The 25,134-nt window shown below is 42.3% G+C and overlaps 1 protein-coding gene across 3 annotated transcripts in view; it reads right to left on the bottom strand.

The window, feature by feature from the left end:
• The window catches only part of LOC136773531 (glutamate receptor ionotropic, kainate 2-like), a 130,698-nt gene that overhangs the window by 2,230 nt on the left and 103,334 nt on the right, over positions 1-25,134 (bottom strand). The window contains exons 6-18 of one of the 3 annotated variants that reach the window (XR_010822636.1): positions 22,527-22,668; positions 16,451-16,618; positions 11,813-11,833; positions 10,926-11,078; positions 9,171-9,392; positions 7,805-8,096; positions 7,266-7,404; positions 5,502-5,639; positions 4,499-4,697; positions 3,763-3,994; positions 3,253-3,368; positions 2,301-2,456; positions 115-1,184 (exon numbers count right to left, since the gene is read on the bottom strand). Coding sequence is in view for 2 of the 3 variants with exons in the window: in XM_066727274.1 (XP_066583371.1) it covers positions 2,300-2,456; positions 3,253-3,368; positions 3,763-3,994; positions 4,499-4,697; positions 6,601-6,738; positions 7,266-7,404; positions 7,805-8,096; positions 9,171-9,392; positions 10,926-11,078; positions 11,813-11,833; positions 16,451-16,618; positions 22,527-22,668 (1,979 nt within the window). In the remaining variant the exon portion in view is untranslated. Of the gene's footprint in view, positions 1-114; positions 1,185-2,299; positions 2,457-3,252; positions 3,369-3,762; positions 3,995-4,498; positions 4,698-5,501; positions 5,640-6,600; positions 6,739-7,265; positions 7,405-7,804; positions 8,097-9,170; positions 9,393-10,925; positions 11,079-11,812; positions 11,834-16,450; positions 16,619-22,526; positions 22,669-25,134 lie in introns of all 3 variants that reach the window. The other 2 variants (XM_066727274.1, XM_066727275.1) reach the window with 2 other exon arrangements.

Raw genomic sequence — 25,134 nt, 5'->3', positions numbered from 1 at the left:
ATATCGTAGCTTTATCAAAATTGAATTGATTTTATTTAATTTAAAATCGAATGCAATAAAAGAATGAAAAAATTATGCGGAATAACTGCAATGTACAGTGAATATAGAGCTTACCTCCTATTGATCCACGATGAGTGAGAGGGGGGCAAGAAAAATTTTGACACAACTAACAATGTCATACTAAACTTTCATGCAACGCCTGTATGATTTTTTATCATAGTTCTCTTAAAACTAATTTATATTGTTATGTTAAGATCTAGGTAATACCGATATCTGTATTATATTACAAATTATGAGCCATAAAGTTGTTTATAGAATAACGAATCTTTAAAAATTCGTGGACTTGATTCAGCGGACATGAAACAGAAAACCGTTTGACATTTACACTGGCAATTGAATCGATAATTTACAAATAGATTCTCTAATCGAATCTCGTTATACACAATTAGACAGATTTTATGAACGAACGTAAGAATTCGTAGAATACACGTTATATACAGTAGGTAAAATGTCTGTTCTCTGATCCTATACATTTACTATCTAGACGGTATAAAATCCTGATTGTTCTTTAAAGTTTTTCCGCTCTGCAGCACGCTTTATATAACTCTGACACTAGTCGATTTATACGTATTAAAAACTCAGTTGTAATTCAAGTAACATCGGCGAATGCCTGGTAAATTTCACCGTAAGTATTCAAAATCTCCAGTAGTAAATCTAAGTATTTTCTTTTGATATGAGCAAATAGCAAAACGCGTTGAGAGACCTTTCCAATTTTTATTCATGTTCAATTTATCAAAAAATATTTTTAGCCGCCTGTGATTAGTTTCAATGATGAAATAGATGAAAACTGACAAATGAGTTAAGTAATTCGAGGAAGCAGTAGATGGAAAAATTTAAAGAAAGAGTAAAAATTGGAAAGATCAATGGTCGCGACGTGTGTGTCTCGTTTAGATAATACAATTTATCATTTTTTGTTTTTTCCCTCTAAAATTCTAATAATTCTCAGCGAGACAGTTTTCAGTCACTTATGATGGAGTTCTTCTTCAGGTCCATCGTTTTTGGTTCGGATACGCTTAGAAGCTCGGGGGAAGCTTGGAATTCTTTTTTCGAAGCTTGCCGTCTACTGACCGTTAGTGCAGATCAGTAAAACCTTCGCAGATCGGTTTCCCCGAGGATTTCTGCTTCTAAAACAGAACGGCAAAATGCCCGGTGAGATTTTCGTTAAGCATGGATTAACTACCGATTGGTCGAATGTTGGATGGGGGCAGGGGGAATTTATCCGATTGGCAGTCTTCGTTTTTCGTATGTGTGTGTGTGAGAGAGAGAGAGAGAGAGGTGGGGGGAGTTCTAATACGGTAACCGAAGTAACCGGAAGACATATGTAGGGAAAAAGAAAGACAAAGAGAGAAATAGGATGGGGGAGATTTTCCATCGGACGGGAAAAGGATGTTTCTTCGTAATCTGGAGAAAAGCCGATCAACAACTGGCTATACAAAGGATAGTGGCGCTTGGTGGCTTGCTACCGAATTCGGTTGCGGTTCTACGAGTACAATCTGAAGAGGAAACAGCATCAGTCTTCATCATCCTCGCTACCCGATTTGATGACTCGTGAAATTGTTTGCACTTAAACGCATAACGAGTCCCTACCACCAAAGTTGCATACCGTTACTCAAATACATTCCTATTTACCTTCCACTCGAACAATGGCCTATCATCTTTCCAAGATATTCCGCTACTTTTATAGATCGCACCCTAACCTTAATATCTCCCTCCACCCTTCGCGGTAGTCACCTTTTTCATCCTCCGATTCCCTCTCCTTGTATACATGTAGCGACTTCCGGTATAAAAAAAATCCTAAATTATACCTCTTGACTTTTACTTCTGTCTGTCATTACTTCCCTCTACCCCCACCCCCCCCCCCTTCCTCCTCTCACACCATTTTTGTCCCTTTTTTATTTTAGCCTCGTTATCCACATCTTTTGGACTTCCGGCAGAAAAATGTTGAAGTTTACATTTAGAATATTAAAAGATTTTACGAAGATTGTTATGGACAGAAGGTTGAAAGTTTGCATTGAAATTTACGTTTGATGAGCGAGATTGAGGGCTGATTATCAGACCCGAGTAGTTTTGTACTTGCGTATCCGGGACCATTAAAGAGGAACTCCACCATCGTGCGATCATCAGCTAATGTATTCGCGCGGTATGTCTGGGTAGATCGCGTCAGGGTCGATTTGAGTGGTGGAAGATGCGATTTCCGGCACAACCGCGCTGTCATCCTTGTGCTATCTGACGTCACTCACCCGTTCCTCTATGGCGACCTTCCGACTTTTCCACACGAATTCACAGACGGCTATTACACAGGCGACGCCCATGCCACCCATCAGCACCACGAACACGCCACCGACATTCGCCAGTCCAAGCTCATTCGCTGCCGAGCTACTCTTCGACGTGTCATCCTGAAAAATATTCAACTTTTTTCGTCAAATCTTCCCCCACTCTTCCTCCTTTAAAAACTCCTACAATTACATTCGCATAATTGCCTTGCTCCCCTCATGAATTATTCGATAGATTCAACGTTTGCTTCATTGCATGCAACATCACGATTTTGCTATACACGTTTCGTCCACCGGAGCAACCAATCACAGCGAATCTCCTTACGATCTATCCCTATTAGGCCCGATCTATGGTACACCTTGCCGGATCCTAACAGTCAAGTCCAGTTTTCATGGTTATTTGCACGGTCGTCGAGACAAAACAATGAAAACTGGACTCATCGGTCAGAGCACCATAGGTCGGAGTTAACTCTTTATTTAAGCACAGTGCTGACGTTGGAATTTCGTTATATTGATCAACATGCAGAAGTATACGTGCAGCTTTTGTGTATCGACCCTTAACGAGTCCATAGTTCAAAGTTCGGCATCTTCATTAGAATACTGATCGCTACTGACCACAAGTCTATGAAAGAGTATATATATATAGTAATATTATAGGAAAACCCCTTTAAACTTAACTTCAAAGTACAACTCATCACTAATGAAAATGGCTCTACGTTAATTAATTGGAGTACGTACACTTGACTTAGCATTGGATTTTAAAGAAAAATGTTAAATAACTGAAATGTTGAACGTTCCGTACAGATTTCAGCATGAAAAGTACGCGAATGGTGTACTTTTCACTGTTCGGACAAGTGAAGGACGCGCGACGTGGGTATTTTGGGAAAAATGAAGAAACTTTGGTTATGAGTATGCTTACCCTGCACGCCCCACCTCCCCTTTTCTCCTTCCACCATCGTGTTTTGAGCATGTGAAGTTTGCCTTCCTCTTGGAGTTTCAGGATGGCTCCGCTTATGGCCGACTTGTACGGCGAATCTAAAGTTCCAAGGTCGTTGTAAGAACTTCTATTCCGTCCTTTATCGCATCGTTATAGGTACAGTGGGAGGAGCTTTGGAATGAATACTCGTGACAGTCATCCCGTCGCTTTCGCCATTACGTCAATTCGTATAGTTGCGTTAAATCGTTTTTATGTACGCAATGCTTGTAAGAACCGGTGGAAAAGTCATTGGAATTTCTGAAAGCGACAGCGAGGAAACAATTTGCCACGTCCGCAGCATTTGGGTAAAGCGGGCAAACTGATGATTTTGGTAGGTCGGATGAATTTTGATTAGCAGCGAATGTATTGGAATGGTGCTAAGGTACTGTGTAAGGGCTTGCTTCTGGACGAGTAGTGGGTAATACTGGTAGAATAGTTAAGGTTAGTACTTACTGGGCGGCATGGCTATGCCGTAACCTTTGGAGTCGAGGAGACCACCGACTTGGGTGAGTTCGCAGTTCCTCTCGATTACGTATTCGATGGAAGTGGATTCCATCAGGAATGCGTAGTTACCTTTCCCCTTGACCACCCGATCCACGCCCTCGACGTTGCTCAGTGTAAATACCGAGGGTTTCGCCGAATCCATAAAGGACCACATGCGCTGGTACGTGGAGAAATTGGAATCCTAGATCATAGCGAGATTTCGTTGCTGAGTTTGGTCTGCGTACCGCGCTCCTCCTAATCCCAGCTAGCAATGCTCGCGGCCGGAATATCGCTAAACATCTCAGCCGTGCTTCGACACTCAAGTATTAGCGCGCATATTTCGCGAGTCTGTCGATCGAAATGCTGGATTTCTTCGCGCAATAGCTCGCTTCGACCAGGAATGCGGCCAATATAAAATTACTCGAGGTATGATGGAATTCTAACCATGCTATACGAAATTATATCTTCGACCTGCTTCTCTACCACGATATTCCATTGCGTCTTTTCAAATCACTGTTTATGTATATGTATGTATGTATGATGCTATACATTACATCAATAAAATGGCAATATTAAAGTTACATAATTTTCCTAAGGGGGCAAGCCAATATTTATCGAGTCGATTCACGATAAATACATGGTATTTACTCGGAGACGTAGGTGTATTTTAGGCTAACACGAGATATATCCACAGCACGTATCTTACCCTGAAGAAAGCAGCGGTACTTCCACCCTTGAGTGCACCATATTTGATCCTCGTCTGTTTGGCGAGGTCCTCGGCGCTCTCGATCGGCGAGTCCATTCTTTCGACGGTGAGGAAAGCCGCGAGGTTCGCCGTGTACGAGGATATCATGATCAAGGTGAAGAACCACCACATACCGGCAACCATTCTCGTCGAGACGGCCCTACAATTGGTAAGAAGAAAAAAACATGCGGTGCAGTGAATCAGATATATATGACACCTACCTCCTTTGGGGAGATAGGCGCGAGGCAAAAATTCTTGGAAGGAGAAAGGAAAGTTGTTAGAAAAGTGGAGAAAAGTTTTGATCGATCGTGGCTCGATGCAAGAGCGACGATCTTTTGGTTGTGCTATCAATTTTACGAACGATCTCTGCCTATAGAGGCTGTTCAAGCGAAATTAGTAAAGCATGAATGGCAGGTAGGGAAGCTTTTCGGTGTGAATCTACATATACTTATATATATATACATATATATATATATATATATATTTGTATATATACATCTACGTAGATGGATAATATAATGTGAAAGAGGAAATGCAAGCAAACGAGCAAAATCAAGCAAAGGGTCTCTAGGCATGCCAATCGAGCCCGCCGCGGTAAATCAGTCTGTCTTGCAGCAAGCCTACGATATAGCATACCCAGACAACGTTCAGACCTTTTTTGAAGTAAGCATCCAACCACAAGTATTACAAGGATCGACTCAACGCCAGACCGGGTATAATATACTCTCCCTAGCCCCCTTTTACTTTCTCCCTTATATATATACACAAATATTTCTCTTACTTTATAATTTTCTCCCTTCCCTTAAGGGGATGCAACGAGATCTCGTATTCTCATATATATTAGCAGGTATTCTGAATCGACACGATTATTGCATTACCATTTTGTTAATACGGATGTGGGGGCCGTGGTTGTTTATCGTGTGTTGACAAAGAACGGGACATTCGAGTTTCGGTGACGACTTACTTCGGCGCTATATTGGAGCCTTGCTGCATGAGCGAGCCTATGGTGAACCAGAGCGAGTTCAGCAGCGTGAACTCATTCTCGAGGACTTCGGACTGCCCGTTGCACGGATGGGGATTCTCCCACTCGTAGGGGCTGAACCTGCAGACAAGTGAAAGGAGAGGGCAGGGATTAGCTCTCGGAGCCGTAACGAACTTTCAATTTTATTCACCGCGCTCGTTCCCCTCGAACAGCTCGAAATCTCCTCGAGGTGAAAGAGGAGACATGGCGCTCGCAGTTGTTGACAGAATGACAGATAAACGCAGTTTGCTGGACAGAGAGCTTGCAAAAATTGTCCTAAAGATTAATGGAGGCAGCTCTTATAAGTCTCACGATGCGATGGAAAAAAGGATATTGATATAGTGTCTCCCCTCGCGCGGCCTACGCCAACCCTGCTGTTACGACTCTGAGGATTGCCTTGTTTTCCTTTTTCATTTCTTTCCTTCACTCCTGCTCCCCTGGAACGTAATCAACGCGCACCTCGAGCCGTTTATCGCTCGCAATTGAAGACTCGTTTGTTCCGAGGGTCGAAGCGAAGAAAGAAATAGCTGATGGACATGGAAAGAAAAGGGTTTGTGGATCGTGAGCTGTTAGAATTAAGGGCCAATATCTCTCTCCTTCCCTCTCGTCGATTCGATCGTTTTGAAACGATTGAAAGGGAGCTCGAGACAACAACGGATCTTTTTCTTGTCTGCATAAGTCTCCTGATTTCTTTCATTGAAATATAACTCTTAGATATATATATATATTGTCGAGTAGATAACGATGTAACCTCGTCAATTAAGTTTCACGAAATCCTTCAATAACTCGCTCGATTCTCTCAATTAGTACTAAAAGAGAAATTAAAATTTATTGCTGCTTTTGATAAATCGACCATTTGAGAACGTGGCATGCATTTCACGTTTGTACACAAACGATTAGCTTATAGAGAGCTCATGCGAAAATTCAACGGAAGAAAAAAATGCTAAGAATAAGTTATTATGCTGTATATTTATGTATATATATGTATATGCTTAGGAAATGTGGGGGTGAGCTAAAAGGGTTGCTCGTTTCAGGAGCTTACTTGGGCAGAATGTCACAACCCTGCCGCATTAGTGATCCGTAGGTGAACCACATGCAGTTGAGCAGCTTGAAGCGGTTCTCCAGTCGATCCACGTTTTTGTTGCATGGATGAGGATTGTACCACTCGTACGGCGTGAATCTAAACGAAGCGTCTCTAGACAGTCTTAATACCTCATTGCAATTGGCTCTACCATTTCGAACAGATTCTACGAGTCCTCTTAGCGCAAATTGACTGATACTCGCCGCATCCACCAATTCGATAACGAGAAATGAACCGTACCGTACGTTCGACGAATCGGCTTCATTCTCCAATTAAATCTCAAAGCAATTATCCGTCTCATGACTGTTATTAACGGCAATCAACGTGGATTTCAAACAAATTATACCACTTTGTGCGAAGTTAGCGCTGATTATCAATTAACAACTTCGCGTATTAAGCAATGCTCGAATTTATCCAGATTATCGTCTCCTAATTCGTTTCTCGCAATTGGAAATATATATACAGTTATATATAATGATAAGTATTATTATTACAGAGTAGACGAATGTGTAATGATTCTCAATGTGGTTATCCTGAATAAATTATGCATTATATATTTACAAATAATATAGATGGAATTTTTCTCGAGGGTACCTCGTGTGTATATATATGTATGCAGTACTTGCCTGGCTAGAATAAAGAGAAGAACAGATACGCCCAAGTAGGCCGTTGCCATGTATATCCAGACATCCAAGCTGAGAGGGCTGAGAAAGGAGAAGAGGTTTGGCGGCTGCTTGATGGGCTTGCGGTATAGTATGCTGATCCCTACAAATTCCAATCCCTCGTTTAAGATATCTTAGGTAGCAAGCAGTAGGTGATATTACGTCAGTAACGATGATGGACGTAGACTAATTACTTTTACTTTACGCTGTAATTTAACTTGGAATTTAAACAATTACATTATGCAAATTAGCGCAAAGCCTTCGAGCTATTGTAATAAGAAAACTTGGTCTTTGCTAAGTTTCTGGATCTTTCGTTAGCATTTCTTCGGTAATTTATTCGATCGTTAAATTTATGAAATATATTTTAATATTATATCTATATGTGTGTGTGTGTGTGGATGACACACTCGTTGAGAATAACTGACGTAGTGTTTTCTTTGAAGAATATATATATATTGAGAATAAGATAGAGGTAGAGGATAGGAAAAAGAGATAAATCTTACCAAGGTTCATAAACGGCATGGTGAAGTCTACCGCTTGTTCGCGATCGTAGGTAATGGTGAGATCCGCGATGGCAAGGTCAGCCTTTTGATCGAGTAGTTCCTTCATCATACCGTCCCACTCTTTGCTTTGCTTGTTATACGAGCCGTATCGTCCGTCGGGCACCAATCGAAAGGTGTAATTGAAACCGAGGATGCGAGATATCTCGTAAATCAAGTCTATGCTGTAGCCCTCGAATTGCGCATTTCCGGTGAGCTTCTCACTGGAATCCTTTCGCATGCAGTACGGCGCACTCTGCGGGGTAACGTATAGCCTAATGAGTAGGACATATTTCTATCTCTATCTTCATCTTTCTCTCGTTCACCGTATACACAAGAGCATATTGCCCGCCCCTAGCAACGCCGGAGCATATACAAGAGGAATAACAATAAACATATACGCGTCTCCTCCTTAATTTCTACGGCGTAATACAATTTAGTTCACGAGCTCCGCTCTTATTGTTAACTAGGACTAGGCTTCCTAGAAATTTCCTTGTTTACACTACCACTCTAATTATCGCTGCCAAAACTTTCCCAGCGATGAAGCCTACGTGACTGTTCTAATTTACCCTCCATATTTTTCCTATAAATAATTTTCCAAAAACTTTCTTAATTATTTACCTCTATGTAGCTCGATTATATAATAAATTACATTTATTATGCTAAATTTAAATTGTCCAAACTGGAAATGGCTGAGTTTTGGCGTCGATCAGTTCGCTGGATAGGCGAGATTTAACGGTCGTATGGGGGCAAAGTTTTTATAAGTATATAAGGTCTTTCAGTAAATTGGTTTGGCATCCATGCAGCCCTATTACAGTTTTCCTTCGTAATATCAGCGTGCCGTCTCGTTACTCGCGAACTTTCAGCCACTTAATACATTAACCAGTACATTACTCGTCGACGCAATTAGCGAGGGGATAAGTAATTTGACGGGGCAGGCTGCGGCGCTGTTGAAAACTTCAATTAAAACGCGCGCGTGTCTATGTCTACCGCTCCCCCCCCCCCTTCTTTCTTATCCGACTTGACAAAAACCAAACGAGCTATGAGGCGACCGTCTTAACCGACGATGGAGAAAATTTTAACTGGCTAGCACCACGTTCTCCTTCCACGCGCAAATTGAGCTCCTTCCCATCAGCGAGATTTAACTTTTAGCCTATGACTGTCACACGTCATTCAACGTGCAATATCGATGAAAATTCATTATGAACGATAAACAGAAACCGATCTGCATTCGTTAATCAACGACGTTATTGCCGTTTCTACGTGGTAGATAAAATCTTCGTGGCTCGTACCGGGACGTTGGAAAAATTTTATTATTTACCAAACTCACCAGTATGGTAGTTACTATGAAGGTCTTATTTTGCAAGTTCTCCACTATCTGAGTATAAACATCTCCGTAGCTTCTAGTAAAATTGATCCCTTTGGTACTATTCCAAGTTCCTATTTTCTTCAGTCCCTCCTTGTTGTTCAGCTCGATGATGTCAAGAATGAAATCGGAGCGGAAGCCTTGATGATCGAATTTGATGATTCCTGTGAGACCTGTTATCTCCACCTAAAACGATCCAAATAATTCCATTTTATTTCTCGTTTTATTCCAAGTCGCGGAATCTCTCGAATCGTTTAAAGGACGATGAAGCAACTCTACTATTTCACGAATGGGATTATTTGTCCCAGGGAGAGCTAAAGCACAGTCCGAAAACGAAGCTAGTCTATTTCACGAGTAAAGTATGATTCAGATATAGCTGTGTAGAAAATTTAAGAGAGTAGCGCGTTACGCATTTACGGCAGAATAAGAAAGCTGACAGCTTCACCGATTCTCGTTATCGATGCATCACATTCGGGTAACTACGACCCGACGTCTATATATCGGATGCTTGATCCACTCACCGTGCAACATGGCTCTATATACATACATATATGTATACTACAATTCTCGTTTACACCTCCGATACTTCATCCTCGTCATTAAAATCCAATATCAAATTTTATACGCCCGCCAAACTACGATGCAAATGCAAAAGAAAACGAGAGAGTGCTGTTAAAAATAAGGCTTGTTCCACGGCTAAAATTTAACAGCCTTCATGCGCTGACTTATTATTTATTAAATAAACAAAAAAAAAAGGGAAAGAGGTGCCTCTTTATAAAAGCATCGTTTATTTACAACTACAATCTTAACACTAACTTAGAAATCTTGGATATGATGTCAGCCAGGATTCGGTAGCTGGGATAATTTGTCAGAGCTGGTACTATATAGGTTCGTTTAAACGGGAGTAACTTTCCATTGTCCTCGTGAACAATCGAGAATGGGTCACACCGTTGGGAGAAGACAGCTCATTGCAAACGGCTGCGGTCCACCGAAATGCCCACGAGTATCGAGAATTCTCCCTTGTTCCCCTTCTCACCCCTTTCACACCCTAAAAGCCAGTCTCACCGCGTTGATGCACCGGCGTGACCCTCCATGTTAATAAGCAAACCCACTCCGGATTAAGCGAATCAGTTAAAGTGACTTATTATGCCAAGTGACAACCGATCGATGCTCGTATGATATCACCAAATTCACCTCCCACCCCCTCCCCTCCCTCTTTTCTCCTCTTACCACGACCAATCCTCTTCCATACATACACTGATAACAATAATCGGAAGTTATAGCGGCACATGACGTTTGCACGGTCAATATCTAACACGTTCCACTGTTCATACACTCCGCCCATTCGTACACACACACATAGCTGGTTTTTTTACACACCTAGGTCCCTAGGAATCAATATTAATCCCGTGAATTGTATGCATTATTGTAATTCCATTATTGCAATATTAATAAATGACACGACAATAATAGACTCAACGCTCCTTTTCTCTTCGGGTGAAAGAAATTAATTAATACCTTTATAATACTGCATGTACCTTCCGTTGTGAATATATTATTACTGGATTTTTAGAGTTTTTACTTCAAACAGATCAAAGAGTCTCCCGAGCGAAAGGAGGGAAAATACATGGAGAAACAAGGATTGATGACGAGAGAAATGAGAGGCTTGAATATTTTAGTAAAAATCTGTTGTGGAAACAGGGAAAGGATTTTACTTACAATTTTCATGTAATTGATGAGTGAGTACCCGTGAGGCCAAGTGTCAGTGGATTCGCAGGATAGCGGCTTGATATCGATCTGCTGGGACGTGTCCAAGTCGTGTAACGCTTTCGCGAATAGATGAACGGCGTCGTACATCAGCGATGTCTCAGTCTGAAAAATACAAGACGCTGAAGCTCCTCTCAGATTTTCCATAGGCGCGTACGCGCCTTCGGAGATCTATATTATTCTACTTTATTATTGGCTCGAAACTTGTGACAAAATCAACTTCCAATCAGCATAGAGCTATTATTTTCCTTCAGTTTCTGTAAGATTCGTAGTGTTTTATTCATTTGAACAGCGAAGGAGCTGAAATTTGTTTTTTCTAGAGAAATTCTTCGTGTTTATTATAGATATAAGTATGTGTACGTATAGACTTCCTTTGCTTGTATTTCGTCATCCTCGACATACTCGTGTCTTATTTGCGGACCCACCGCCCGAGGCGGATATTCGTTCCTATAGTATAGCAGATAGCCAATATCCTTACGGGATTTTACGATTCTTCGACCGTATAGCTTATTTATGGTGAGAGGAGTCTCTGCAGCCGATTTCCTGTTTTTCGGAAGCTAAAATGTTCACGCAGCCCACGCAGCTACATATCAAATTCCAAAAGATACCGGCTCAAATACTTTACGCCCCTGAATAAATCGAGTTGAAATTTCATCAACGCTCCTTCGACTTGATTGGCTTCTCTATCGATAAAAGAAGTCTAACATAGTCGAAAGTTGTCGTTTTTTGCTCTTGCTACTTCTCTCCTCTTATATATATTTGTATGTATATGTGTATTTTTTTCAAGCTCTTATATTTTCCTATATCTATATAGTTTTGTAAATAGAGTAAAAACTCACCTTGATGGTTGTCATGTTATTCTGTTCGGGACAGCATGAAAAAAAACAAAATGGTGGATCAGCATATTATTAATTTTTCACAAGAATTAAACGTAACATAATAATATTTCATCAACGTTAAGCAAACTGTCACAATTAATTAAGCATTAACGATCGCTGTTCAATAATGTAGTACGTATATAAAGAGCAGTTTCCTCAGAGTTTTATGTAAAATTCAGTTGGATTGGTATTGGTTGTCATTATTCGTTTGTTATTATTCACGGTTAGATCTGGCTAATTAGCTCACAGTTTTCCCACAACTCGTCAATTAATATCATGGACCAAAAGTTATTATCTATGATAAAAATGTGACATTTTTAAAAAAATAACATTTCGGAACCAAATCTCTCTTTGCATCACAGATTCAAAGTTGCAAGCGAATATTTTCACTGCAGGTAGGGAGAGTTTTTGACATTAATTGACGTTGCGCAAAGTTAAATAACGTGGAAAACGTGTAGTCGTGAAAAATATCCAGCACTAACTATATCACATACTCGGATTATTCATTAAACATATATAGATACACGTATTATTTTTGAAAATCTCGTTAAAGCAGTACTATTGAAAACAAATGAGTTTAGCAATAAAAAGATAACGCAGCATCAAAATAAGAAATAGGGGAAAAAATCGAAGGTAACCTAAAGCTCGTCTAACACCAAACAGAAATTCGATATTGCGGAGTAGACGAAATTGGGTTAGAGTAAAAAAGAGTAGCTTCCTGATGTAATAAACGTACGAGACCCGTACGAGTAGTATCGTCAAAGGGTATAAATGCATACTTAGTTTCGAAAAGAGCTTTGATAGAAAAGCTTTGGATAGTCCGTTTTATTGGCCATAGGCTGCGCGAGAGTTTCCTTTTGAAAAGAAGTCTCGGGGAGTGAAGGCATTTCACATCAGGGGAACGCGTCTATCGCTGGGTATCTACTCTATATATACTACGAGTGTGTGTTGTGTGTGTGTATCTATATTGTATATAGATAGACACGGGGGTGTATTCCTCTGAAAAGGTTCAAGTATAAATTGAAGTTTTACTGACAAGGGACGAAAAGCTGGAAAATACTGAAGCTACAATTATGGATTCCTCGCACTCTTCCATCGTATAAGGAGTTGGATGTGAGAGCTCATGGAGCTGATAAATTTCAAATGAAAACGGTGCCTATCTGCGAGAAGGCTTCTTTATCGGTTCCGCGCGCGAGCTTAAAGGGATTCGCTCTGTGTATAAGACGGTGGCGCTCTTATCGAGAAAGCAGCATCGTTCGCGTAAGACCTTATGCGCGTTTCTACGTTGGCCTTTTCGCTTACAAGGTCCACTAAGGCTGCATTGGAAAATCTCTTCTAAAGTTGCAGAAGAGATCGGTCACGTACTATCATTTATCCACCTACTTCCATAGGGCCTTCTATACAGGTGTGCAAGTATATTATTATTATACCATAAAGTCCCTACTCAACAGCCCTATTCGCTTTCCCACCTACAAGCCCCTCAGGAATCTTATCAGCCACTTGGCATCTTTGCTCTCGTCTGGAGCTACGTAAACAGCATTCCTCTCCCCCCTCCCCCCCCCATATTACCCGGCATCATTTTACCCATTGAAACGCAAATAAAATTGCGCCACTTTGCCTCCGCAAAACCTGCTGAATAATGGCATGCAGTCTTTCAATGTTTAGCGTAATTACGAAGGATATAATTCACGTTCGTGCAATATTTGCCTCGGAGCTTGGATAACTCTGGGAATTAATGTCTTTGACGCTATAAATTTAACCAGCTTTCCACCCTCGGCCGGCCCCGACCACCTTTATCGACTCTTCTCCAAGTTGTCTCGCTTAACGAGCAAAATACGCGATAGACTGGTCCGATCATCGGCTCTTCTCCAAGGACAAGTAGCAAGTGTCGCCATTAGTGGATGAATATTCTCGCTATTTATGCATCTCGATGTAAGCGGTCGCTCTTGGGATCCTAATCCCTGGCTCCGTAGAGGAGACGAGATTTTCGCTCACAGGAATAATCAGTAAATTGAGAAACTTTCAGTCGTTAACTTTAACGCCTGCCGCAAGTCCAAATAGCTCTGCCAAACATTTGTTATATATATATATGTACATCTTCTTTCTCTGTTTCACACTCTTCCCCTTTAATTTTCTCTCCTACGAGAGAGTCCTTATACAATTGGTTCGGTGTTCCCGTTAACGATCATACAGAAATTCTCGTCTGATCGAAACGGGAGGTTCTCGATGGTAGAAGAACATTGGCTGGATAATCGTGGAATCGAGATTGGTTGTTGGAGAAAAGTCGAGGGTTGAACAGTTGACGGTAAGGTACGCTATAGAGACATAGACTATAGTATAAATGTATCTGTTACACACTACACGAGAACCCTCGTCAACCAAGGAGAATCGTTTTTCTCTATGTCATTATGAACGGGTCAAGGATCAAACAAACCGACGGACCTCCTCCTAGGATAAGGAAAAGAAAGGAGCTATATAAAAAAAGTAAGACTGCCCCTGGGTATATGTATATGTATATGTGTGTATACGTCACCAAAGCAGAGATCGACCGGATCTCACTAAAAATAAGTCCATCAAATTTCTAATAGTTATATATATATATATATATATATATTCCTGTTATACCTCTGAAACGTTACATATCATCTATCTTGTATTATACTATTGCGCGCGAATTCACCCTTTGTCTAATATTTAAACGGCCCTATTTATATTATACGCGCGTATATCTCCCGACTGAGCATAAATAATAACTTTCACAATAATAACTCTGCAGCTGTAAATAATTCAACCACTGGCTTGGACCAGCGTTAATTTCACGAAATACGAAATTGACGGATAGCCGAGCTTCCTGCAGAACTATGCAGCAAAAAGTTATCTAAAACTTTCCAGTGCAGAGAAATCGTAGCCTGCAGATAAGCCTTTTTAAGAGCGGGCAGCCGCTGCTAAACGAAGCAGATGTTGCTCCTCTCTCGATGAAATAGCCGTATACATCTACAACTGTCTCTCAACTTTTACTTGCTCCGTACTCGGTAGCCAACCAGCTACCAGATGTTTTAGCAATACAATTTGTTTCCTCAAACTACTTACTTTTTAATCGACCATTTAACGCCCAGAAACTCAACTTTAATCGCATCGCCAGCGTTAAATATATAATATAGAAATCAGCAGAGCCTCTCCACCCCGTGATTCAATCGAGTCCACTCAGCAGCAGATTTGCACAAGTCGTTTGAGCTAAAAATCGCATGCTTCGTTCGATCGAGAATTCTGCAGCGATTAACCATGCCTCGATGCTTGCTCGCTATCAATCAGGGGGGGGGGGGATCATTATCCCGTACGTAGGACAAAATGTCAGCACAATCGACTTTCGATTTGTCTTGCGGAACGTGACTCGGATTAGCACGCGTGCCGTTGATATTGGCGGCTCCGACCAGTTGCTATTCACGGACAAAGGTTTATTAGCGGCTTCTACGCGGTAGGAAAGCGAACGAGAGAATAACGACAAACAATCCTCCTTTTCCCCATCGATAGTGACAGGCTTGCATGATAAGCAACTCCATTTTGTCGATTCTTGCAACAGTTGTACTGTATATATAAATTCCCTAGAAGGTCCTGTGTTAATGACGCTACTCACTGGGGAGTGTTTGCGATTATATTGCACGAATGAGGAAGACACGAAGACCAACTGAGATATCACCAGTGGTTTTCTGCGTGCTTGCGCATGGACAGTGGGAGATCAGAGTAGCGACAATCGAGTGAAGAAGGTAAAGAGGTATATACGCGTGTGTCAAGCCACTCAGTCCCTGCAGGATGGTTTTGCTGTAGATGAAGGTTCTAGTTCAGGGTGACCAGCGGGAACCGGAAGAGAGACTAGGACCTGGCAAGGAGAAAGCGGATGAATTGGGCAGATAATTTCCCATTGTTCCTGAACCGAGTTCTCTCGTTGGTGCGCGTTACTGCGTGTATATTTGCGCACTCGAAAGTTTATAATCGCATTGCGTGGTCGGAGAATAAGACGACCGAAAGTTAAGAACGGGTCTGCGCGTGTTTGCGCATGAATTAGGTAATGGGAGGGGAGGGGTGGCGACGCAGCGGCTGAGGGGGATAAACATGTATGTGTACTACGTATGCCGCGCTGTTTAATCCCTCGCCCTTTCGTTAGCGACGCCGGCAATTTTAGGGAGGCCAACGGAAAACGGAAGGGTGGGGGAGGGGTGCACGGAGCGGAAGTGAGTAAATTGCACAGGTAATTTCCCGTCGCTCTGGAGGTCTCGCGTTCGTGCGCGCTATTGCGTGTATACATACGGCCAACTAGTAGTACATGCGGGTAAATACGCGAGCAACTTGTTCTCCAGCATACGTATCTCCGGGTGCGATAATGTCCTGAGTCCTGACTCTCCTTCCACCACATCTAGCTTAGGTACTCTCGGCCCAAATATATTTATCTATCGCCAATTTAGAGCATATATGCTTGCTTTACACCTATTTATCTCCGTATAGACCGATTAACAATAATCTAATTCTGTGATTTTCCTGATCATTCTTACAGGGGTATACAACGTTTTCTAAAATCTCAATGGAATCATTAAAAATACTTACCCTGTTTGTATTTTGTCCCATGTCTAGCTCGCGGTTATAACGCTTCTCGCCGTAGATCCAGTCCTGCACGACTTTCTGAATCTCCGGCTTCTCCGGATCCACTAGCCGGAAGGCAGTGATATTGGTCCCGCCGTGCTTGAATTCCTCCAGATCGACGCTGTGGAGATCCTGCAACGGAAAAGGAAAAAGTTGCTATAACGTAATTGACAAGATTTTTTGCATCGACCTTGTATATACGGTTAGAATCGGGGACATTCGATAGGATTGAGAGTGGTTTTGCTGTAAGTTGTATGTTGGAAAGAAGAGGCAGAGAGAGAGAGAGCAGGGAGGATAGCGTTTGCGGGGACGATGCACGGTAAATGTCCCGGAACGCGGGCGGGAGAGCTTCATCGAGAGCTGAATGTTATTTAAGTCGAATTAATGACGTGCAGTGAAGCTTGATCGAATTTCCCACCGAGTCCATCCAGTGGGCCAGGTCGATGCTAGATTTTCCATCAAATCGTGCTCACGCCGCGCCGCGCGTTCCGCCGATGCTGAGCGGGTCATCCCCGAGCTATCTCGTTATCCTTCCTAATCACCTCGGTGGAGAGGCATTTCGAGTCACCCAGCACGTAGTTATCTATACTGGCCTAAATGTTCTATGAAAGTTCCATGAAAAATCTACTTAGTTGGCGCCTTTCTACCCAACTTCGGTCCGTATCTAATTATTGGAACTCCTATAATCGCGTTACTAATTAAGCAGGGCAATAATAAGAGGAATTCGCAGCTTTCCTTTTGCTCGCTATAAAACGCCCTTGTCGCTGAAATCTCACGATTCCTCCATGCAAAGAAGCGTAACGTTGCATATTTAATAGGACCTCGTTAAGTAGCCTTCTGATTTATGTTACTCCTATGCAAAGATCTTGCCACAAAGTAGACACGATACTTATACTTTTATATATTCGCATTAAACTGCAATTTATACACTTTATCAACTCATTTGAAAGCCCATGCATATGAGAACTCCCAAGAGCGTTCGTGTTTGCCACTACTTCCGTCTGCGAGACCAGGCAACGCCTATATTACAACCTCCAACTTACTTTCGGAAAATATGTCTCTTCTTTCGATAATAAATATGTAAATACGTTGGATACCGTTGAAGGAAAATTACATACTCTACTAGAATACGAATCTTTGTCATATACTGATACAAAGTTATCCATGCACTGCGAATTCAGCTATATACACAATACATTAGCATCGTTGCTCGTCACGACTCATTGCATGTTCTTCTACTTTCTTCCCATCAATTTATTCCACTATTAGAAGTCGTGCTTGATGCGCCAGTGAAGTATAAAGATGGACGTGTGGACGGTGATCGGGGAATGCGTATATATACATATATACATAGTGTTGGCGAGTGAGCAGATAGGGCGAATAAGAGTGGAGGACTCAATACTCTCGATGCAGTGTGAGTAAAAGAAAGAATGGAAGGATGTAAGAGTATGAGTGAAGGGGGTAGCTATCGTGTGGAAGGTGAGCATTTGCATGTAGCGAGGACAGATGCTGTTTGCGAGGGAGCGGAGCGCGCGCTGGTTGGGCCAGCGGTCGAAGCGGATGGAGATATCCGAACGGAGAATAGAGTGGGTGTCCTCTAGGTGGGTGTCTATATCGTTAGGACGACGTGATTTAAACTCGCTGCTCCGCACAGCCACGTCCACCCGTTCCAATGCTCAAGGAGCCCGGCGCGGCCATTTATTATCCTTTGTCCCGCGTACTGCCCACGGTAAATAACTTTCCTATGTATTTCCAGCTTGCCTGTCAGCTTGCCGCCTCGCCGCCACGCCGGCATCACTGCACCCTACTACGTAGTACATACGTCCTTTCTCCGGAATATCGCGTGCCTCCTGATCGGCGATCCACCGCCGACGTCTCCCTGATCCATCGATCCCTCATCGATCACACCCCCTTTTCCTTCAACCTCCATGCCTACCACCAATCTGCAGTCACATAGAGCCACGCGAAATCCTAACATCGACCAGTATATGCCCAGCGAGCAGCCTCGCGCGGCTGAGTATCCTTAACCCCCGCTCCTCGGTTAATTCTCATTTATCCACTTTAATCCAATCAATCGCCTCGAACGAAATCCGTAATATCGTTATTTCTAACGTTATAATCCTATGTATACAATTGAATAACGCAAGATTCAAAGTTTACGCTGAAAATTTGGATATTTTCCTCGAGAGTTTGTACATGAATCCCCGTGGCCCTTTTCAGTCCTCGGAAATTGCATGGTTTAAGCTGTGACGTCACACGCACCGATCGATACGCGATCGATCTCTCAGCTTTTATACTATATATGGATGTATAGGTAGCCCGGTCTAACGCTATTCCATCGACGTATCAGCATGCGGCGATATTGCAAGCAGGACAACGTCAAGAGAAGCCGCGCCTCTCCACCATGATAAACGAGCTTCTTTCCACTAAATTCCACCCACAAAGCTAACTCCGTCCTCTCCGCCATGTCGCGATTTTGCAACAAAGCCTATCTAACGCTTTAACTACTTCCTTTATTATACCGAATTAACTGACGCAATCCGCCACGACAACTCTTTCCTGCAGCAAGGGATTTCCATTGAAAAAGTTGCGGCGTAATTTCAACCCTCTCATTGAGATCCGACTTATCTTTATTTTTCCTGGATTAGCGCATACCCGATTGGCCTCGAAAAGTACCAAACTCACCCCCATTAGGAAGGGGATTTTTTCTCTCTCGATTAGTCGAGCGGAAAAGCTGACGGATTTTCCTTTTAATTGGAGCAACTACCGGCATTACGATGACAATACTGGAGCAATTTCGATTTTTAATGACGAAGAAATTCGTATATGAGCTGCAGTGATCGTCTCTGCGTCGTGAGATTAATTCTGCGCGAGCGTTTGCACGATCGAAGCCTCGTCGTAAGAAGCTTAGCGACGCCTTGGCGTCGCCGGAGAATCTAATGATCCCTACGAAGCTAGTGAGCATAATATAATCGTAACGAGTGGCGTCTATCTCGCGACGCCTCGAACCAGACCATAACCCATCCAGCGATTCAACAGGGAGAAAATTAATCCATCCTTCTTATATATATATATCGACTGATTTTCTTGATAGCCAAACGTAAAAATTCGAAATAAGTTAATTCTCTCTTTTTCTCTCGATAGTTTCTCGGTCCCCTCGCCCTTCGCCGCGCTTGAAAGGGTCAGCGTTCTTTTGATCGTTCGACAAAAAGGTCAGATTCTGATGGATGAAGCTGGATTCTGCTACCAGCATTGGACGATATAAATGAAAATAAAAAGCTATTACTCACCGATATATCCAACGCAATTTTACGAGAAATTGTCAATTTTTCGATATCTTGTAATAAGGAACGAGTTCCAAAGGGCAAACTGAATCACATATATATATATATATATATATATATATATATATATATATATATATAAAATAAGCAGAGATGGCGAAATGGTATAGCAGACAGGTCCTGTAGGAGGGGGCTGAACGAAACGGTTGGAGTGAGGGTAGAATGGCGAGTGCGATTATACGAGTCTAATTAATTGGAGCGGGGGACAGCATTAATTTGGTTAGTAGGGAGTCTGTGCGAGCATCGAGCTAAATTCAAGCACGTTGGTGTATAAAGTACATGAGTAACGAAGGATCTCGTTGGGAGACTTGGCAATTAAAATCAAAGGCCGACGGCTTTAGGGATTCTCTTTACGGATTCGACGTCGGCCAAGAGAAATCCTAGCCGGTGTACCGTGTAAACTGGCCCCGCGAGAGCCAACACCGCTGAAGAGTGGAAAAGGGGTGAAGGACTGGCAGCAGCAGAACATGTAAGGTGAAAAAGGAAGCAGCTGGGTGAAGAGAGGAGGGGAGGGGGAAGGGGGAGGGTGGGCGAGGAAAGAAGAAAGGACACCTCTCATACCATACCTACCTTTCGCATCTGAACAAATACCTTTGCTAATTTACATTTTAATGGATCTAAATTGAAATCTGGTGGAGGACCAAGATAAATTGCAGCTCCTATATACCGTGTCCATTTAAAGCTCCATTTATTTTTTATCACTTATTGCCGTGGGCTCCTCTGCAGTCTTTTCGCCCGACACCTGACACCCGACACCCTGCAGCTTCTCCACTACTGCTTCTAGCCTGCATCGGTAAATTGCTAATTATCCCGAGGCGGCTTTTAGCTTTAACCACTAACACGATGTCGTCTCTCTCAATCCCTTCCACTACCTCCCCCTTGCTCGCACCCCTCGCGCTCTCTTTGTCCATCCATCGAGCTAAGTAAATGTTTTTCAAGCGGCACCATAGCGTATATAAGCTCCACTTGGAAATATAACCAACAGCCCCTTCGCATATTCAGTCGGTAAATAAATGCTTTGGTTACCCCGCGGTAGCCTCAACTTCTTTGGGACAAGATATGTAAATTTTCCCTTTTATCATTTTTCTTTTTTAATTCTGACAGTTTTATAAAAAAAAAATACATGTATAACTCTCATGGAATATAAACTCTTGACCTCGTAGGTTAATCCGAGAAGGTTCACGTTTGAGAGTGAAACGATGAGTCAGCGTTTAGGGAATATTATGAAATTTCGTTGGTCGAATGTAGCTGGGAAATTGTTAGAGCTATTGCAGGGTGCTCTTTCGCACTTTCTGCATCCGTGGCGTAAAAGCTTTATTCCTTTGCGGGACTGTGTGTCAGGGTCGAGAGGAGAGGAATTTTGAAAAAGAGAAGGGAGACAGCTGGGAAAGGTTGGCGATATTGAACTGATCGTGCCTCCAGCAATACCGGAACAACACGTGCGACGATCTCGTGTCTCACAGCGATCTTTCCCTTTAACTCGGCTTCTCTCTCTCTCTCTCTACTGTTTCTTTCCTCTTCTGGCGCGAATCACAGAAAAATCCCAGATTCCTCGCTCCCGCCCGACTCTTCCGAAGAGCGTTCATGCCCGGAGGATATTCTCTTTCCGCCGGCGAGGATAAAGGAGGAATCTCGTCACACATTAATGCGAAAATGTAATCGGATGCCGATCCAAACGAAATAAAAACCTTCCGGTGTAGCAAACACAGATTTTACCAAGAATCTCCAACGAAACACGAGTATTTTCAGAATCTTTCTGGCAGACTCGAATCTAGCATCAACTTTATTATTATCTCCATTCAAATCTATCCAGATCATTGAAATTTAATTTTACCACAAAGCTCATCGAAGAAAATTCCTCTTTCACAGTTATTCGACAAGTTCAAAGAGTATTCTACTTTATTTCTTCGTATTATCTACACTATGCAGGTTTATGAAAATATAACGAAGGTTGAACGACGGGTCGAGCTGGCCTAATCGTGCTAAAGGGTTGATTGAGAAAATAAACCTTTTTGGCTGTAAGATTTTTTCAAAGTTTACACGCGGAAGCCACAAAATAGAAATTGCGAAAAGCAGCGTTATCAGCGTCGCGATTCAAATCAGGACGTTGGAGAAACGACAAGCGAAGCAATCTCTCGGGACGTACCGAAGCTCGGTAATCGATTTCTGCTTGGCGCTCGTACGGATAATTTACAGCGACGGTGGCTCGAGTATTTCGCAGGAAAGCTATTGATCCTGACTAAGAACGCGTCAAAGCTCTCGCACCGCACACCGCGTGTCGGTTCGGGGACAAATAAGATCTCCCAGCTATCACGCGCAGACCCATTCCCTTAATGATCCAAGAATGCTATCGATCCTCCATAAACAAACGATCCTCTCCAATTTTTCCGCCCTCAATGAAGTTAGCCCTGAACATACGTACCTAGCAATCGGTGAAATGGGATTTTTTTTCCATCGAAAAGAGGAGGAGTTTCCTGGGAAACTTATTATGACTAGTTGAGGAGAGTTGAGACTAGTTGAGAGTGTTGAGTTGAGAGCACATTATGTGAGAGAAACGACGTGGAGCGTACAAATTCGATCGAGCTGGTGGGGCTAGAAGGTAAGGTTGAATCGTTCGGTTCCTACGGGATCGACTAGTTGGTCGCTAGGAAGTCTAACCCTAATTGCATTCTCATTTAATTAAAGGACGTACGTACCAGCGAAGTGATGAGGTAACTGTGATAGTCGCTCATCATTCCAATTTGCTGAGCTTGCTTCAATACGTCGTAGATTCTCTCGGTCGAGCAATCCAGTACGATGTGAGACTCCGCCGAGTTTTTGATCTGCTTTAGCAACGGTCTGAAACAAGCGAAACGATTCATAAGTCTCGGCCGGTAATTCTATTTATAAATTCTACGGACGAGCAGAAATTTTCGCTAACAAAATTTCGTGTGTATCAGAGAGCTTAATACGGCTGCACTCGATAACAATTACACCAGCTACTGCTAATTGCTTTCTCCATTTCAGTTTATCACATGTACATATAATATCCATGCTTTTATACGTCTCTCTGCCTCGTATATATATATATATATATATATATATATGTATCACGAGTCAATTAATATACAGACCACTTTTAATGATATTTGCTTTTCATAGTGGTGCCCTGAGAGGCTCTCACTGCTATATTGTCAACGGAAACACATTTATTACGCTTTACAAGCGTGAGAAGTTCCATTCCTATGGAAGAAATTTGAAAAGTTTTTTATTCCTCCCTTACCCATGCCACTAATTCTACGAATGACTGAGGCAAGTGTTACTAGTCTTGCGGTCTTAAGTACTTTTCTCTACGGGAAAAAAACTGGTAAAAAGTTGGAAAACCGTAAGAAAAACTGGTGAGCTAACCGTTAAGTTCAAATGACAATGTTTACTCGACAAAGATTTGCTTTTATCAAAGAAAACTTTCTAGCGAACGATTAAATAGTTTCAAAACGATAGGTTTTAAAAGAAAACGAAAATTTTCATTGATCATAAAAAAATAATTGGTGTGATTTGTACCGTTTTACTTTAATTCGATTGATAGAATAAAATCGATTCGGATATTCGCTTTGGAATTAAAGTCAGTTTAATTTGCTCCTTGCAGATTTCTTTCAGTGATTTCTAGTGGAATTTTATTGGGTTTCGGAGAGATTGTCGGCTATTTATATAAAATGGAAGAGAATCGAATAAGGGAGTGAAGGAAGAAATTGATGTTACTGTGATTGGTGAATGACGTCTCTTGAAAAGGCAGTTCACACCGACTCGCTGCAGACTCCCATGGGTGAGCAGTTCCGATTCCAGGGATGCTTTTGCGCATACGCTTCTTGATCAAAGTTTCATATCATAGCAGCTTCTATCCGGCTCGCTATAAGCCCTTCCACGCACACACACACACACACACACACACACACACACTGGCTGCTTCTACCATCCCGTCATCCAACATGCACGATAATGTGAATCTCCTTACGCCACTGCCCCCTTCACCCAGCCTATACATTCCCTAGCGATACCCCTGAAAGCGGGCCTTCACTACCACCTTTCTTTAGAATTTTTCATGCCCTCCTGCATAATTTATCCGAAGCATCCTTTACGCACGATTCTCCCGGTTTATATTTCCTTACGATTTTAATGGCATGTGTTTCAGCACACTGGAGCTTCAATTCTCAAATCCACACCTGCGTATCTGGCAACGTCGTGGACATTTTTTCATTTCTCTCGTGTGGTCCCTCTCTCTCGCTCTCTTTCCACCTCTCGTCGATTCAGTTGCACTCTAGCTACACTATAGGATAGAGTCACGAGATGAATATATTACAATACCAATTCATAATACACACTTTGTCTTCGCTGGAATTTCTTCGCTTGGGTGTGCATTTGGCGAGTGGCCGTGCAGTTGAATCTTCCAATTCTTTCATACAAGTTTTTGTATTTTGCTGGGAGCACTGCAGCTATCGCTGGGATATATTTCAGCGCTTTTTGTTTCGTCGAAAGTGCATCAAAAGCGTTCCCGAGGGCCGCTACTGTTGAACGGCACTCGAGCAATTCTCTTTGAGCTCTTTCTTACTGTAATCCGATGTTGGCTGACCCATGTTATACGCTCCAGAGTGCATGAATCGATTAAAAATGCACATTCACTTTGCTCCGTGTTCTGCATTTAACCAGACTGCTGTAATTGCCAAAACGAGAATCACGATTAAGCCCCGGGTTGCCAGCTTACGCTAAGGATACGTACTACCCGGGTTAAGATTCAATAAGAAAATATTAGTCCGCGCCTGATGTTATCTTCAAAGAGCACGAGTAATTTTATTCCTCGATATTTCTCTTTCCTCGACCCACTCGCCCCCCTCAGCCGGCACTCTCCTCTTTTTCAATAATATTAGTAATCATATATCACAAGATTTTACCATCCGTATATAAAATAGGTTTTCTCCACCAACCCTTGGGTTATCTTAACTTTATTATGACCGCTTTGTTTTTTCTTTAGCTCCGGTGTAATAAAATTTCTTGGAGGATGCAAAGGATGCAGAGCAGAGCGATATACCTACCGCAGAACGGATCTATTCTTTGGTGAGAGAAGGTTCGTGCTTTCTTATATTCCTGTGCGAAGGGAGTTATTCAGTAATGGTGCGAGGCTCGAAATTCCATTTTCCCAAGGTTCTTGTACAGCCCGCAGTGTTCCAGGGTAAGTAAGTCCGAAGTCGAGCAAACCTCCCCCCTGTCCAACCACCATTTCACTCGGCCAGTCAAGCCGCGAGATAAGTCTTCGAATAGTCGTCTTACTCC

The sequence above is a fragment of the Prorops nasuta genome, unplaced genomic scaffold (assembly GCF_024137725.1).
Source record: "Prorops nasuta isolate Cenicafe-Biocafe unplaced genomic scaffold, Cenicafe_Pnas_1.2 PNAS00005, whole genome shotgun sequence".
In the NCBI taxonomy this organism is placed as follows: domain Eukaryota; kingdom Metazoa; phylum Arthropoda; class Insecta; order Hymenoptera; family Bethylidae; genus Prorops; species Prorops nasuta.
This window is presented reverse-complemented; position numbering and strand designations above follow the sequence as displayed.